General features: G+C 34.9%; 1 protein-coding gene across 1 annotated transcript in view; it reads right to left on the bottom strand.

The window, feature by feature from the left end:
• Positions 1–3,885: 3,885 nt before the first annotated feature.
• Positions 3,886–15,190, bottom strand: part of RhoGAP102A (Rho GTPase activating protein at 102A) — a 382,252-nt gene continuing 370,947 nt past the window's right edge. Inside the window, exon 12 of the mRNA XM_090406360.1 lies at positions 3,886–5,026. Coding sequence (XP_090262486.1) covers positions 4,117–5,026 — 910 coding nt within the window. The 3' untranslated portion in view covers positions 3,886–4,116. The remainder of the gene's footprint in view (positions 5,027–15,190) is intronic.

The following is a 15,190-nucleotide window of genomic DNA, read 5'->3' as shown; positions in this document are numbered from 1 at the left end:
CCTTATTTAAACTTCTCACTCTTTTAATATATTTAGACATTGCATCTACTAGATAGTTTTTGAAAATCCCCCAAGCTGCATTGATCTCTTTTACAGCTAACTCCTCATTCCATGCTACACCCGCAAGTTGTCTCCTGAGCTCTTCATAATACCCCCCCCCCCCCTTGTAGTTCCACATATACTCTTTTCTCACAGAGGTCCTCACGCTACTAGCAACCACCCAGGTAATCAGCTCATGGTCACTCTCACCAATTGGTGGATGATTTGACACCTCATTTATAATTACATCCTGTGATGAGATGACCAAATCCAAGACCCTCAATCCTCATGTGCACTCTGTTACATACTGTCTGAGGTAGTTATCCGTCAAAATCTCAAGAAACTCATTTCTTTACTTCCAGTTGCTATCTCATTTTCCAGTCTATATTGCCATTATTAAAATCACCCATTATGATCACCCTTTTCTTAATTGCTTGGCTTATTTGATTATACATTTCATTATCACCATCCACATTACCTGGTCTATAACAATATCCAACCAAGTATTTGATTCCATTCACCTCTATCTCACACCATACTGCCTCAAAACCACTGGAACTATTTCCCTCTTGCATCTCTACTTTGTATGGACATAACTCTTTATCTAATATCGATAGCACTCCCCCTTCCTTTTTGTCCCTTCTATCCTCAAAACACATCATATCCCTCCATCTCTATTTCTGTCAGAATGTCATCCTCTTCCAACCATGTCTCACTTATTCCGACAATCTTTGGGTGAACAGACGCAATTAGTGCAACCATTTCATCTGCCTTGTTTCTTATACTTCTAGCATTTGTATATAAACACAACAGCTCATTTCTGGATCTTCAGCTAGTTCCACCGATACCACTCACTCGATGTGATCTCTCCATGCTCGACTGGGACCATTTCCCTTTCTGCCCATTCATTCTAGAACCCTCCCCAATTCCAACTGTTTCCTCTCAATCCCAGGTCATCCCATTCCTTTCCTGTTAAAGATACCAAGAAATTTTATTTACTTGGTTTTAATCCTTTTCACAAGTAAGCAAAATAAAGTTTTGCACGTTAAATATATTCACGTTTAAGCTACTTGTGTATAGAGGCTAATGATTTCGTATCGCTTACCTTAGTATGTATCCTATAATGCAAAACATCCCCCCCCCCCTTTCGCACATGTATAATGCAATGCATAATGGAAAGGGCCACCACCCAGACCGGTTTCGACCTTTATTGAGGTCTCTTCAGTGGGAGCCAGACCCAGGAGAGATACTAAGGTTGAAGTAATGCAGAGGGGGTATGCTTTACATAATGGGATACATACTAGGGGGAGTGATACAAAGTCATTAGCCTTTATATAAAAGTAGCTTAGACGTGAATATATTTCACGTGCAAAACTTTGTTTTGCTTACTTGGGAAAAAGATTAAAACTAAGTATATAAAATTTCTTGGTATCTTTAACATGTATTACACCTAAGGTAAAAAACTTTCTACATCTTTCTCTAAGCAAAACAAAGTTTTGCACACGGGAAATGGATTAAAACCAAGCATATAAAATTTCTTGGTATCTTTAACATATATATGTCTTCTCCACTTGACTGAAAGTTTGCTGCACTCTTCTTTCTTATTTGTAAATCTTGCACCATACAAATTAACAAATCTTTCATACTACTCCTACAGTCCCTAAATTCTGTCCTGCAAATCATTCTTCAATGTGGATTTTGATAATTCGTTAACTTTAATACTAGATATGCATTTTTCTTGTTTCTCACAAAAAATCACCTTTTCTTTCCATTTTAACAACATCCAAATTCTCTGGATGAGATTTCTCTTCTCCAGGACAGCTGTAACCTTCATTCCTTCATGGTATAAACATGCTATAAAAATCATCTTCTCGGTATTCAAGAAGTTAGGTTTCTCTTTCACTCCAGGCATTTTTTTATCTCTGAAAGACTATTAACTCTACATAGGTCCATACAACCATAAAATACTATTCTCTTTTGGAGTGATGCTCTTAAGTGCTTCATAAAAATCTTAACTCAGGAGGACTTTTATAAAACTAGGTTGATTAACGGCCTATCTTTTACCAGTTCATTTGCTGCATGTAATTCTATATATATGTCACTGTTGCTGCTGCTTAGTATTAACAACAGGAATTCCCCTAGTCTCCTCTAAAATCAATTAACATATTGCTAATTTAGTCACCATTCAACTTGAAACTCACAGAATAACTTTTCTTTCTCTTTTATTCATGTGCCATCTTTCTGAACAACCTCCGTTCTATAGATCTCTTCTAAAAAGTACAATCTGTAGATGTCCAGATCTAACATTAACAAGTGTCTTTTTAATGTAGTGATCTTATGTTTAAAATCGCTATATTAAAAAATATATATATATCATGTTTTCATGGTTTATAATCAATTTTATGTTTGGTACATTTTTTTTTTTTTTCACTTACTGACCCCTTCTTTTCCTAAGTATTACTTGCAGGTGAGCAGATCTTTCAAAGAACCTCTATCCTTAAACGTATCAGCCTACAATGGGTAACCAGATGTATGAAACCATGGTTAATGGTTATTAAATTTTAAAACGGAAAAGATAATTTTGGATCCTTCTATAATACATTTGATGTATGCATTATAGAAAGTAACTGTCATCACATATATATCACACCTATGAAAGGCTGTACACCCATTAATACTATGGATGAATTAAGGATTGGATTATCAAGAAATCCTACTCTAGATACCAAAAATATAAAATTTTTTGATGCCACTTCAGATCTCTAATAATCAGTTTCACAATGAGTGATAAGATTCATCTAACACCTAAAGACATTCACAAATATCCATGCCTACAGTGGGATTTAAACCCACAGCCTACTGGTTGGAGAGCATATGACTAAGTGTAGGGTTTTAAATACTGGGATTCGGAGATGGAGGACTAAGTATTCAAACGTATGACTATACTGGTGGATGTGAAGAATGCAAGAGATCTTGTAGTGAAAGTCAAGGAGTTCAGGAGACACACTGCAAAGTGATAATGACTGCTGTAGTGGTGAGGACACTGACCAACAATGATAAGGATGTAATGGTTCAATTATATATTGCATATCTGGTCACCTAGATTTGAAAGAGATGAAGAAAATTTAGAAATGGCACAAAGACAATATAAGATTTTTTTTATGCATGCATTCATCACCTGAGAGGGTGATGAATGCATGGACAATGACTAATTTTAAGGTTTAGTATGACTGAATTTTGTGATACTTATATTAGACCTTTTACAATGAGTCTTTTGACTACAAGAGGTCTCCTGATATAATAAATTGCAATCAATTTATGGAACTTAGAAAATAATATGAGAAATTAAGTATCATAGCTATATAAGTTGGAGAGAGAATTTTATCTTTAAAAATCTCATATACATTTATCTTTAGAAAAAACAGATATAAAAAAAATTAAATATGATAAGAAAGAGAATAAGGAGTAGATTTTTGGACAGACAGTAATGAATACAGTAGAATACATTCCTAGAGAAAGTTATGAGCACTAATACTTACTGACTTTAAGGGAAAATATGACAGGCAATGGCTGACAAGCAGAAAGAATCTCACCTTATGAGTTTTGTAATTCCAGGAGGGCCTGCTGATAATAATAATAATAATACCTACAATCGGGTGTTTTTGTATTATTTTGAAGCATATCTGTTTGGTGGTAGGAATTCATCTGCATATACTGACTGGCAACAATTATGCATAAAGATAAAAAATTTAGTAGCATTATAAGTAATCATATAACAGCATTTATAGTATACTATAAGCGATCTGTTATAGTTTATAGTGATAAATAAGTAGATAGAGATATATGGAAAAAAAAAAGTATAAAAACTTTACTTTGAATGATTTTTGTAATCTTTATACAAACAATCCCACTCTTGGTAGGATAATGCTGTTATGTAAAGTTTTTTTAACTTCACAGTAGTTATTCACAAATATAATATGAGCAATATATACAAGTATCATCCTACATTGTCTTTGTTCCCTTGTGAAACACCTCCTATGAAAGATGATATTATGCACTGAATGCATCTAATTTAATTTAATGGTGTTCTGAATGTTCTGATGCAATGATGTCCCAACGTTTCCACCTTTCTTGTGGAAACTGAACAGATGGTGAAACTTTAGAATAATGCCTTTGGCCAGCACTTTTGTTTGATTCTTGATCACTTATAACATTAGACATCTGCTTGGAACCTTCCTCTCTTGTATTAGATAAACTGCTTGGATGTTGTTCTGTTTCTTCTACTGTTAAAAATCTGGTGGTTTTATCCTTTTTGGATTTTTCTTTACCTTTCTTATCACGAAAAAATCCACCAAACAGTATAGATGTTGATGCACTTTTTTCTATTCCACTTTTAGGTTCTTTCTTTTTACTACTTGGAGACTTATCTTGTTTTCCTTTTCGATGGGGAATTGTTATTGTTATGGACAACTCTTCCTTTAAGTCTGATATATGATAGGATGGAGAGGTTGGATGCTTCTGCTTACCATAAGCCATAGCCCTTGTCTTTTTCCCTTCATTTGAACTATCTGGTAATGGATCTACTTCACTAATCCTTAACTGTGGTAATACTATTGGAATTTTTGCTTCATATCTGGACTGTGGTGTTCCTGTAGGCATTGTAACAGTAAATGTTGCTGAGGTTTCTGGAAAATATTTAACCGATTCATCTTGATTTCCTATTGTTGGAGAACTTTTTCTTCTTGTTGTGTCATGATCACTGGGTACATGTAGAGTTGCAGAATGTGACAAACAAGCATCTTCATCAGCCAACATTAAAGGCCTCAGTTGACTTTTCACATCTGGATCTGAAAGTGAAAGAGAACCAGCAGTATGTTCTTTTGAAGATTTTTTTTCCCTCTGTCTAGAACGGTCTCCGTATTTCCATTCACAAGAATAATCATCAGTTGGAAGACTATCATCAGTTAATGATCCACCACTTTCAGATCTATAAAACAAATATTATGTACTTAAGATTTTTAATATATCGCATACAGAAATAAATAAAAATGTATGTTTTTCTTATGGGGGAATGTGTCTAATGTAAAATAATAACCAATGCATTATTTCTAATAGTAAGATATTTTTAAGATTAGGTCTAACTTGGTAGAAAATTAGAAAGCAAGCAATATAAAATAATTATGTATCCGTCTCTTCCACCCCCCACACGCATGATTTCATTTTGTTGCACTTTGGCTACTTGCTCCATCAGTTTTCTTTAGTCAAATAATTCAGTAAATCAGAAGAGTGTGCATGATTCCAGGAATAACAGCTTACAAACAGTTTTGTAAGGTGCTTTATGTAAACATTTGATGTACTATTTCTTTTACTACTATACCCTTACAGTATACATCATCATCAAATTCCTGATATGTAACCTCAAGGGGTGTACAGGATATGATAGTACTACATGAAAAATTTACATCATTACTAACTTCCTATCTACAATTTTCCTCCAAATCAATCTGTTACCTGTCAAGACTCCAACATTGTCATCTCTTATATTTCTATCTTCTAAGGCACTTTTTACCGTATCAATCCACCTATATCTGAGTCTTTTTCCTGCCAACCTTGCAGAGAACACTTGTTTTGCTAATCTTTCCTCTCCCATTCTGTTTAAGTGAATATACCACCTGAGATTAACTCTGCTAACACATTCCTTGGATGTTATTATCCATAACCATGTCAAGCTGTTTCCTAATATCCTCGTTTTTAATATAATATTGCCATTGATGACCCTAATCTTTCTCAGGACTCTAATATCTGCAGTCTCTAGTCTTTGGTCAAGTGTTTTATTTCTAACCCAGCTCTCAGATTCATAAGTTAAAATTGGTTTGAACACTGTCTTGCATACAACTAATTTAGTGTTTTGACTAATTTCTCTCTTATTCCATATAAATTTATTCAGTTGACTTCCTACCATACCAGCTTTGTTGATTCTATTGGCTATTTCCATATGTAATTTATCATCTTCACTAAAAATCGTGCCTAAATAGCTGAAATATTTTACTTGTTCTATAGGTTCTCCATCCTTAAGAAGCATTGAAAATATTGCTTCTGCCTATTTTCATTGTCTTTGTCTTGTTATTGCTGACCTTCATACCTATCTATTACAACAGTTATTCAATTTAGTCAGGGAATCTTGCAGATTTATTTAGAAGTATAACATCATCAGCATAAAGCAAAGAGCTGACATTAACATCTCCAATTTTGATATCAGGTTTAATACCACTTTCCTTCATAATGTGATTCATATAGATAATGAATAACAGAGGGGATAATGTACATCCTTCTCTGACACCAGATTTAACATTAAACCATCTTCCTGTACTTCCTTCAATTCTAACAACTCAAATAATGACTAAGTATTGCTTGATATAATGCCCCATTGACCATATAACTGTAGCATTTTGAATAGCTTCTCTTTCTTGGCACCTTGGCATATGCCTTTTCCAGATCTGCAAATAACTGTAGCATTTTGATAGCTTCTATTTCTTGGCACCTTGGTGTATGCCTTTTCCAGATCTGCAAAAACTTAAATGATGTCGTAAAGTGAAAATCTGATCCTGACAGCCTCTATTTGGCTTAAATCCAGCTTGTTCTTCACCAAGCTTCTCTTCCACAATCCTTCTCAACCATTTCTCAAGTATACTGGCATAAATCTTATCAGGAACACTCGGTAGAGAAATACCTCTGTGATTCTCGCATTCAGTTTTATTTCCCTTTTTATATATGGGTACTATGAGAGCTCTACTCCATCTGGAATTCGTTCCTCTGTCCAGGCCGTCTGACCTATGCAGTGCAGCCACTGTAGGACTTTTATACCACCATACTTCAGCATTTCTGGTCGAATATCATCTACTCTTGCTGCCTTTCCACATTTCAGGCTTTTGGTGGCTTTTTCTACTTCAAGTATGGATATTCCTGATTGCATGCCTGGTCAGTGTTTTTTAATACTGTGCTGTCACTGATTGTTTCATTTAGCAATTTTTTAAAGTAATTACTCCATACATCAAGGAAATCATTTTCTCCAGTTTACATGTCACCTTTATCATCTGTAATTCCCTTTACAGCACGCTTTCCTCCATTTCTGAGCTTCTTCAACAACCTCCAGAATATCCTACCACCTTCTTGATATTTATTTTCTATGTGAATTTGGTAAGAACATAGAAAATAAATTTTCTATGTTTTTACCAAAGTCATCCCATGACTTTTGTTTAGCTTGTTTTACACAGTGTTTAGCTTTCTTACATTTCTCTTTGTATTCTCTAAGAGCACAAGCTGACTTATTTGCCTGTAACTTTTGATATGCTTTCTTCTCTTCCTTCACTGCCTCCTTAACTTTCTGTGTCCACCATGGAGTTTCGATTTTTCTATCCTTGCAGACAACCTCACCACATGCCTGAATTAATCAGTGTTTTCTTCAGGGCTTGACACTGAATCTTCAAAGTTTGGTTCCTGCTCACAAACTCTTTGATTTTTTCTTGAATAATGTTTGTGTATTTTAGTCTACAGTTCACACCTGAGAGCTGCTCAACTTTAATTCATTTTAAAACTTTTCTTACATGTTCTTATTTTCGATATGAAATTCAATTTTATCCTGCTCAAGACTAAATGGTGATCACTTTCAATTTCAAATCCTCTGTACATTCTAGTGTCCTGCACCAGAGAGAAAACATCACTATCAACAATAACATAGTCAATTAGACTTTTCTTATTCCTTGCCTCTTCTCTCCATGTAAATTTGTGCACATTTTTCTAGTGGAACATTGTGTTAGTAATAACTAGTCCATGTCTTGAGCAGAAATCCAACAGGTATTTGCCATTATTATTAGCATTTTTCTTTTCTCCAAATTTTCTCAAAACATTTTGTATGTCTGACAATCATTTCCTACTCTGCTATTTAGATCCCCAACAAGGACCAATGTTTCATTTTTCACATTGTGTCAGTTGCTTTCTCTAAAGCCTCAAAAAATTTCTCCACTTCTACCTTAGTAGTACCTTCTGTGGGACCATAGGCACAAATAAGTCTCATTGTCCAGTTCCCCATTCTGATATTTGCCCACATCACTCGACTTGAAATTGCCTCCTATTCAAAAGGATTAGCCTCGTATTTAGTGTTGAATACTATGGCTACTCGTTCTTTTCCTTGATTTTCATTGCCTGAATATAACATTTTTTATTTACTGCTCAGAAAGATCTCACCAGTGTTTGTCTTTTTTGTTTCAATCACCCCTATTATATCGATATGGTACTTATCCAGTTTCTCAGCTAGCTCCATTTCTTTGATATTCAGACTTCTTATGTTGATAGTACCAATCTTGAACTCAGGTGATATTGAGTTGGGGTGTGTGTTAGGATTTGTTCCAGTAGCTGAGTTTATTCTGTTTACCCTGGTTCCCCAGCAAAAATAACAGGGACCTTGTTTAACTGGATGACGCCCCAGCCAGCATGAAATTTTATCATGTTGTACCATAATTTTATATTGTGGTTTAAGCCAATATAAAATGTTTGGTTTAACAATACAAAAAGAATACAATTTGTTTGGCTAAATCCCAAATTGCCAGCCTATCCTCGTTTGTTCAGTATCCAAGTAGATACCTAACAGGGTGCATCCTGTTAGGTATCTACTGTTATTGTATTTATATTCAATACAAAATATACACAGCAAATATCGCAAAAATCAAATGCAAATATTACATTTTTAACATCTTACATACACATTTGACATGGTAGACTTAGTCTTAAAACATTTCAAATTTGTTTTCATTATTTCACGACTCCCCCCTCAACAAAACTAATGGCCTCCCAAGGGGGGCCACATCTCACAGTTTCGGAAGCACTGGTTTAGTGACATACTGCCAAGGTAATGAAGATAATCTAGAGAACTGCTGCAATACTACGAAGGATTTTAACCAATAGATATAACAGTGGTGATTCCATTGTATAAAGCCCTGATCACATTATTGTGCTCAGATCTCCAGGATTTGAAGAAGATATATTAACCATAGAGATGGTACATATTGTACGCCCACAGTTCATAGAACCCGATCTAGAAGATTGCCAAAAATAGTCAATTCATGCTGAAGAGGAGAAAGAAATAAAGGATGTATGAATTGGTCACCAACACGTGAAATCATGTGCTTTATACATAAAATTTTCCAACTGTTGTACAAGCAAAATAGTTACCACTTTAAAAACTATAATGTTCATAAAAGAAAAGTTAATTTTCTGATGTATTATAATAAACAACTCATCACACAAGATGGATTGATTACCCTATTATCGGAATGGATTCATCTTCTTCTGACATGTGTCGAAGAGTCTCGCATCTTTGGTAGAAAAATAACAAAAATTATATCAGTACTTTACCAATGCTAGTTATGAGGACAGAACTAAGGATATGCAAAGGAGGTAGTGAACAGAAAGGTGAGAAAGAGGCTTTTTTGTAACGAGTGGTTAAACCATAGAATTCATTGTCCTGATAGGGTTTAAAGAGTGATACGACAGAATTTGTGTCGTCTAAGATGGGTCTCCCACAACGAGTCTTGTGACTCCATGGGGGTCCATAATAATAATAATAATATCTCATCTGATTATACAGATAAATCCATACACCATGCTTGTGCTGTATATCGTCATCACCAATGCCCATGGATCCAGTGCCTGTTGTTGTCTGACACCTGTTTCACCATTCTTTGCCATTTCTCTTTGTCCAATGCCAGGTCCTGCAAGCTCTTTCTACACCACTCTTTCACACCTTGGTTGTACTCTTCTATTTATACCATCCATTGTACCAAGCACTGACTATCCATCTGCAGATATGTCCAAAAAAACTTTAGTTTCTTCAAATCGTTTTCTGCATTAGATTATTTTTGAAGCTTATTTTGCTATATAGTTCTTCATTTGTTACTTTTTGCACTCACCCAATTTGTAGAATCTTTCTATAGCATTCTTTCAAAAGCCAATATTTGTCTCACAGAATCTTTGACCATTACCCCTTGTCTCACAACCATAGAGAGTGCTTGTGAATATGAATGTTTCCAGTAGTCTCAGCTTTATAGAAAGGCTCACTGATTTACTTTTCCATATCTTGTCCATTGCCTTTCACTCTTGTTAACCAAGATCTTATCTCATTTTTCCAGTCTAAATCATGTGTCATGTTGCTTCCTAGGTATGTCAAGTTTCTAACTTCTTCCGGCTCTTGTCCATTGAACTTTATTTGCTTTTTCATCCTCTTCTCTCCAAATATCACTGTTTATTATCAACCCATATCTCTTTTCCTTCTTCACTTAACTTCAGCACTGTTCTTTCTAGTTTTCCTCTTCATCTTCCTTCAATAATAACTATTTCATCTGTAAATCGTAAGTTATTTATTTTTGTAACTTGAATTTAAATTCCCCTTATATTTTCCTTTCCAAAAGCATGATAAAGACGCTTGGGGATACTGAGTCTCCTTGTCTCATGCCTCGTTGTCCAGAACTATTTTCCTATTTCTCCACAGTTTCTTACAGCAGCCTCTGCTATGTCATTGATGTTCCACAACAGACATATCAGGTTCCTCTCCATTCCATAAGATTTGAGTGTAGCCAATGCCACTTTCTGATCTATAATGATGAATGCTTTATGAAAGTCAACAAAACAGGTATAAAAATAAAAACTGTTTGAACATTAATATTTGATGCACAAAACTTATGTTCTGTGCATCAAATATTAATGCTTCTAAATCCTGCTTGCTCATCATCTAGATTTTCTTCCATTAGTTTCCTTATTCTTTCCACTAATATCATTATAAGTACTTTTCCCACATGACTCATTAGGGCAATTGTTCTGTAGTTTTCAGCATCCATTTTGCTTCCCTTTTTGTAAATGGGGATTAGGATTGATCTTACACATTCTTCTGGTGTTTTGCCTTCTTCTCAAGCCATGTTACACAAATGATATAGAGTTCGTCTATGATCACCTTGCATCTCTCCAGTAATCTTATCATTCCCAGAGATTTTATGATTTTTCCCTCCGTGCTTGGTGGTGATATTTCCCTCAATTTATTACTTAACTTCTTATGGACTTCCTTCAATTCTAACTGCTGACTTACAACTCAAATAAAGACTAAATATTGCTCGATATAATGCCCCACTGAAACCATATAACTATAGCATTTTGAATAGCTTCTCTCTTAGCATCTTGTCATATGCCTTTTCCAGAGCTAAAAAACTTAAATACAAATCTTTGTTATATTCCCATGATTAAGCGCCTCCATAGCGCAATTGGAAGAATGACGGTACATTGCACCCTTCGATTGGAAACACTTTTTCCACCTGTTAAACCATCCATTAGTTGTGGTGAAATTTTCTTTGCATGTATTTACAAGTTCTTCTGCTTTTTGATGCATCAAAGACCCATTGATCGAGGCATTCTTATCACGAATATTACTAAACGAAATTTTTAATGCTGATTTATCTTTTTTTGAAAAGATAAATCAGCATATGTGAAGGACCTGGCAGTGGCTCTTTTGGTGTAACCTTTGTTTTTTTGATGAAAATGTCCAATGTGCTTTGCTTATTCCTCTTCATTTCATCATAAATTTGTTTATAGCAAGCAAATGCATTATGTACTTTCCTTTCTACTAATAAGTAGCATTCAACATTGGGGGTCAATGTTTTCAACCATTTTGAGAACATTTCTGCAAGACCCTTCACTGTGAATTGTTTAACTACCTCTTCCTGTTCTTCCTCGTCTGCAACACACCATTCCTCCAGTTTGACCAATTCTTCGTTGGTCAACTCATAGAAAGGGCACTTTCTATGAGCTGAACTATGTCGTCATCATCACTTCGAGATTCAGATTGTTTGCTGGGCCCACTATTTCTTCACTCAATTTGCAAAGGTCTTTATTTTTTCAAAACTTCCAAAATCGTGCAGAAACTTTTTTAATGTTTTTTTTTCATATGCCACTCATACATTGAGAGATCACTTTGTCCCAAACTACAGCAATATTTTTAATAGCATGATAAATATTGAATGCTGTCCAGAATTGTATGAGAGTCTGGTCGTTTCCTTCAGTAGCAGAAATGGCTTGTGAAAATGTTCTTCATAGATAATAAGCCTTAAACACTACAAGAACTCCCTGATCCATCAGTTGGATTCAATGAAGTGGTGTTTGGAGGGAGAAACATGACCTTGACATAAGACGGATGACCTGGGGCATTATCTAGAATTAATAAACTTTTAAATTCTACATTTTTCTTTCACATGATAGCTTTCCATTTCACTCGCATAACAGTTGATCAAGGCATCCAAGAACAATTTTGAGTTATCCACGATTTCTTATATCTCTGCTAATGAACTGGAAGAGTATGCTTCCTAATGTTTTTGAAGGCTCGTGGATTCTCACTGTGCCATATCATAAATGGTTTCAGTTTATATACAGCTACATTAACACCTAACAGAATCGGAACACGGTCTTTAAGAGCTTTGAAAACCAGGCATAGATTTTAGCTTTTGTGGATGGCATTTTTTTCCAAAACAAGGAGGGCTCATCCATATTAATTATTTGCTGTGGCAAATAATTTTCCTCTGTAATAAATTTATCCAATTTCTCCACAAACTCCATTACAGCCTTCTCATCGAAACTTGCAGATTCACCATACATGTTCACATTATGCAGTGCAAAATGCTGCTTAAATCACATGAACCAACCAGAAGAAGCGTTGAATTCGTAGTCGTAATCGGGTCCTGCTTTCTACTTCAACATGTTGAAGAGACTTAGTGCCTTAGCACTAAGAAGTATGCACTTTTGGTTTAGGTCCTCTATGCATGATGTAAGTAGCTTTTCCAATCACCAATAGGACCTTGTTGTTGCTTTGTCACTATCGTTGAACTTGCAACTTCATTTCAAGATCAATTGCTCGCCTCTTCTTTTGATTCTTCACTAGGTTTTTCAAACACAAAATCAACAGAGGAACTGTTTGAAGCCAATTGCCAAGGGAGGTTGTCACCGAATGAGCTGTTGCCATTGCATTATTGCTAAATAAAACCTTTTTACTTTATGCTCGCTTGCGTCTTGTTCGAAAGTATAGTCGAAAATGTTATTTATTCCCTTATGGGATCATGGACGTATCTTCAAACGGATGTAAGTCGAGGGATGATTGTATATGTGTGTATATATATATATACATACAGGCAGTCCCGGGTTACGGACGAGATACATTCCTAAGAACATCTTTAGATCGGATTTGTAAGTTTCTTATGTTTGTAAGTTTCTTAGGAATCATAAAGAATATATCATTATACTTACACCAATATATTTTTTATGTAAATACAATATAACATTCTACATACTAAATCACATTAAATAACTTAAAGAACCTGGAAAATCTTAGTAATATCAACCAAAAATTATAACTGAAGAACAGTTTATATTAATTAAAGAAGTGAATTTAATTAACAGAGTTCAACTAAACAGCATAATTTATTGGCAGAATGTTGCCTCCTTAAAAACTACAAGATAAATTTTAAATAAACGAAGAATAAAACACAAGGTATCACTTCAAGTTGCCTTCTAAGTGTGCCATTTCTTGAGATGCAGCTCCTCCTCCTCCTCCTCATCATCACTACTACCACCAATTTTTCTTGAACTAAAGTAAGAAAGATCACATCCCCTGATGTCATCTGAGGTTCAACACACTTGATCCTGTGGTCCTCTCTGTCACATGCAGTCAGAGATAATTTATTTTTTAACAACTCTATAAATTTCTGTTCTCTTTTCCAATAATGATTACTATTTTTATAGCTGCTGCGTTTATTTGTTCACAATTTCCTGGAATACAGTTCCACGAATGTGGTATACAGCTGGTAATCTTTTCACCCAAAAAATAAAATACAAGGTATCACTTTAAGTTGCCTTCTAAGTGTGCCATAATTTCTTGAGATGCAGCTCCTCCTCATCATCACTACTACCACCAATTTTTCTTGAACTAAAGTAAGAATGATCACATCCTCTGATGTCATTTACACACTGCTGGCTTGATTTCACCGTACATCCATCTAACTCCTACTCTATTTATTCACTTCACTCTTGGTATGCAGTTATGATACTGCCTTATCATATCTTATACCTATGCACTGTCAACATCTTTTCTATATAATTCATCAACCCAATATACTGATGCTAGTTGACTACAAAGCTCCTGAAAATCATCCTAATCACTCACCTTATAGTTCCACATATAGATCTTGATAACTTTTCCTGTTTGACTACCTTCCAAAGCAATACCTCATGATCACTTTCGCCAACAGGTGGCAGTGTTGATTCCTCATTCATAACTACACCCTGTGAGGATATCACCAAATCTAACACCAATAAACCTCATGTTGCTTCCATCATATGCTGCTTTAGATAGTCATCCTGCAGAAACTCAACAAATTCACTCTCCATGTTACTATACACTATTTCTTCTTTCCAATCGACATTCCTATAATTAAAATAAAAGGATCATCTTTTCTTGCCCAACTAATTTGTCTAAACATTTCACAATTAATACTCTGCACATTGGCTGAACTATAACAGCATCCTATTAGATATACTATTCTATTGATCTCAACTTCACACCAAACAGTTTCAAAATTTTAACATGTACTACTATTTTCCACTTTGACTCTTGAAGGAGACAACAATTTCTCTGCTACCATTAACAATACTCTTCCTCTTGATCTTCGTATCCTTTCAGAAATTCTATATCCTACCATTTCAAGTCCTGATAGTATATCATCAGGAGTCAACCAAGTTTCATTTATGCCAATTATCTTGACCATATAAAGCAACCTTATCACATCCTTAGATATTTGCTTCTTCTTCTTAAGTTTTTTGTCATTTACACCAGTTATACTCTTCTTTAAATGCTCAATTTCCTCCTCTATATATTTAACTTGGCTCTTCATTTTCATTAACTCTTGCCTAAGCTTTTCATGTCACTTCTATTATTACCACTGCAAGCACTCCCGTCCATTTCCTCATTATTCCCGGTCACACCTTCTTCATTTTTGGAATGTCCTAACCTTTCAATGCACTTCTCACATACTATAATACATTCTTTTTTATCATTTCATCTAAC

Source organism: Typopeltis vanoorti, chromosome 16, assembly GCF_054136105.1.
Source record: "Typopeltis vanoorti isolate ZY-2024b chromosome 16, IOZ_Tvanoo_1.0, whole genome shotgun sequence".
Lineage (NCBI taxonomy): Eukaryota > Metazoa > Arthropoda > Arachnida > Uropygi > Thelyphonidae > Typopeltis > Typopeltis vanoorti.
Note: the sequence above shows the minus strand (reverse complement) of the source record. Positions and strands in the feature narration are given on the sequence as shown.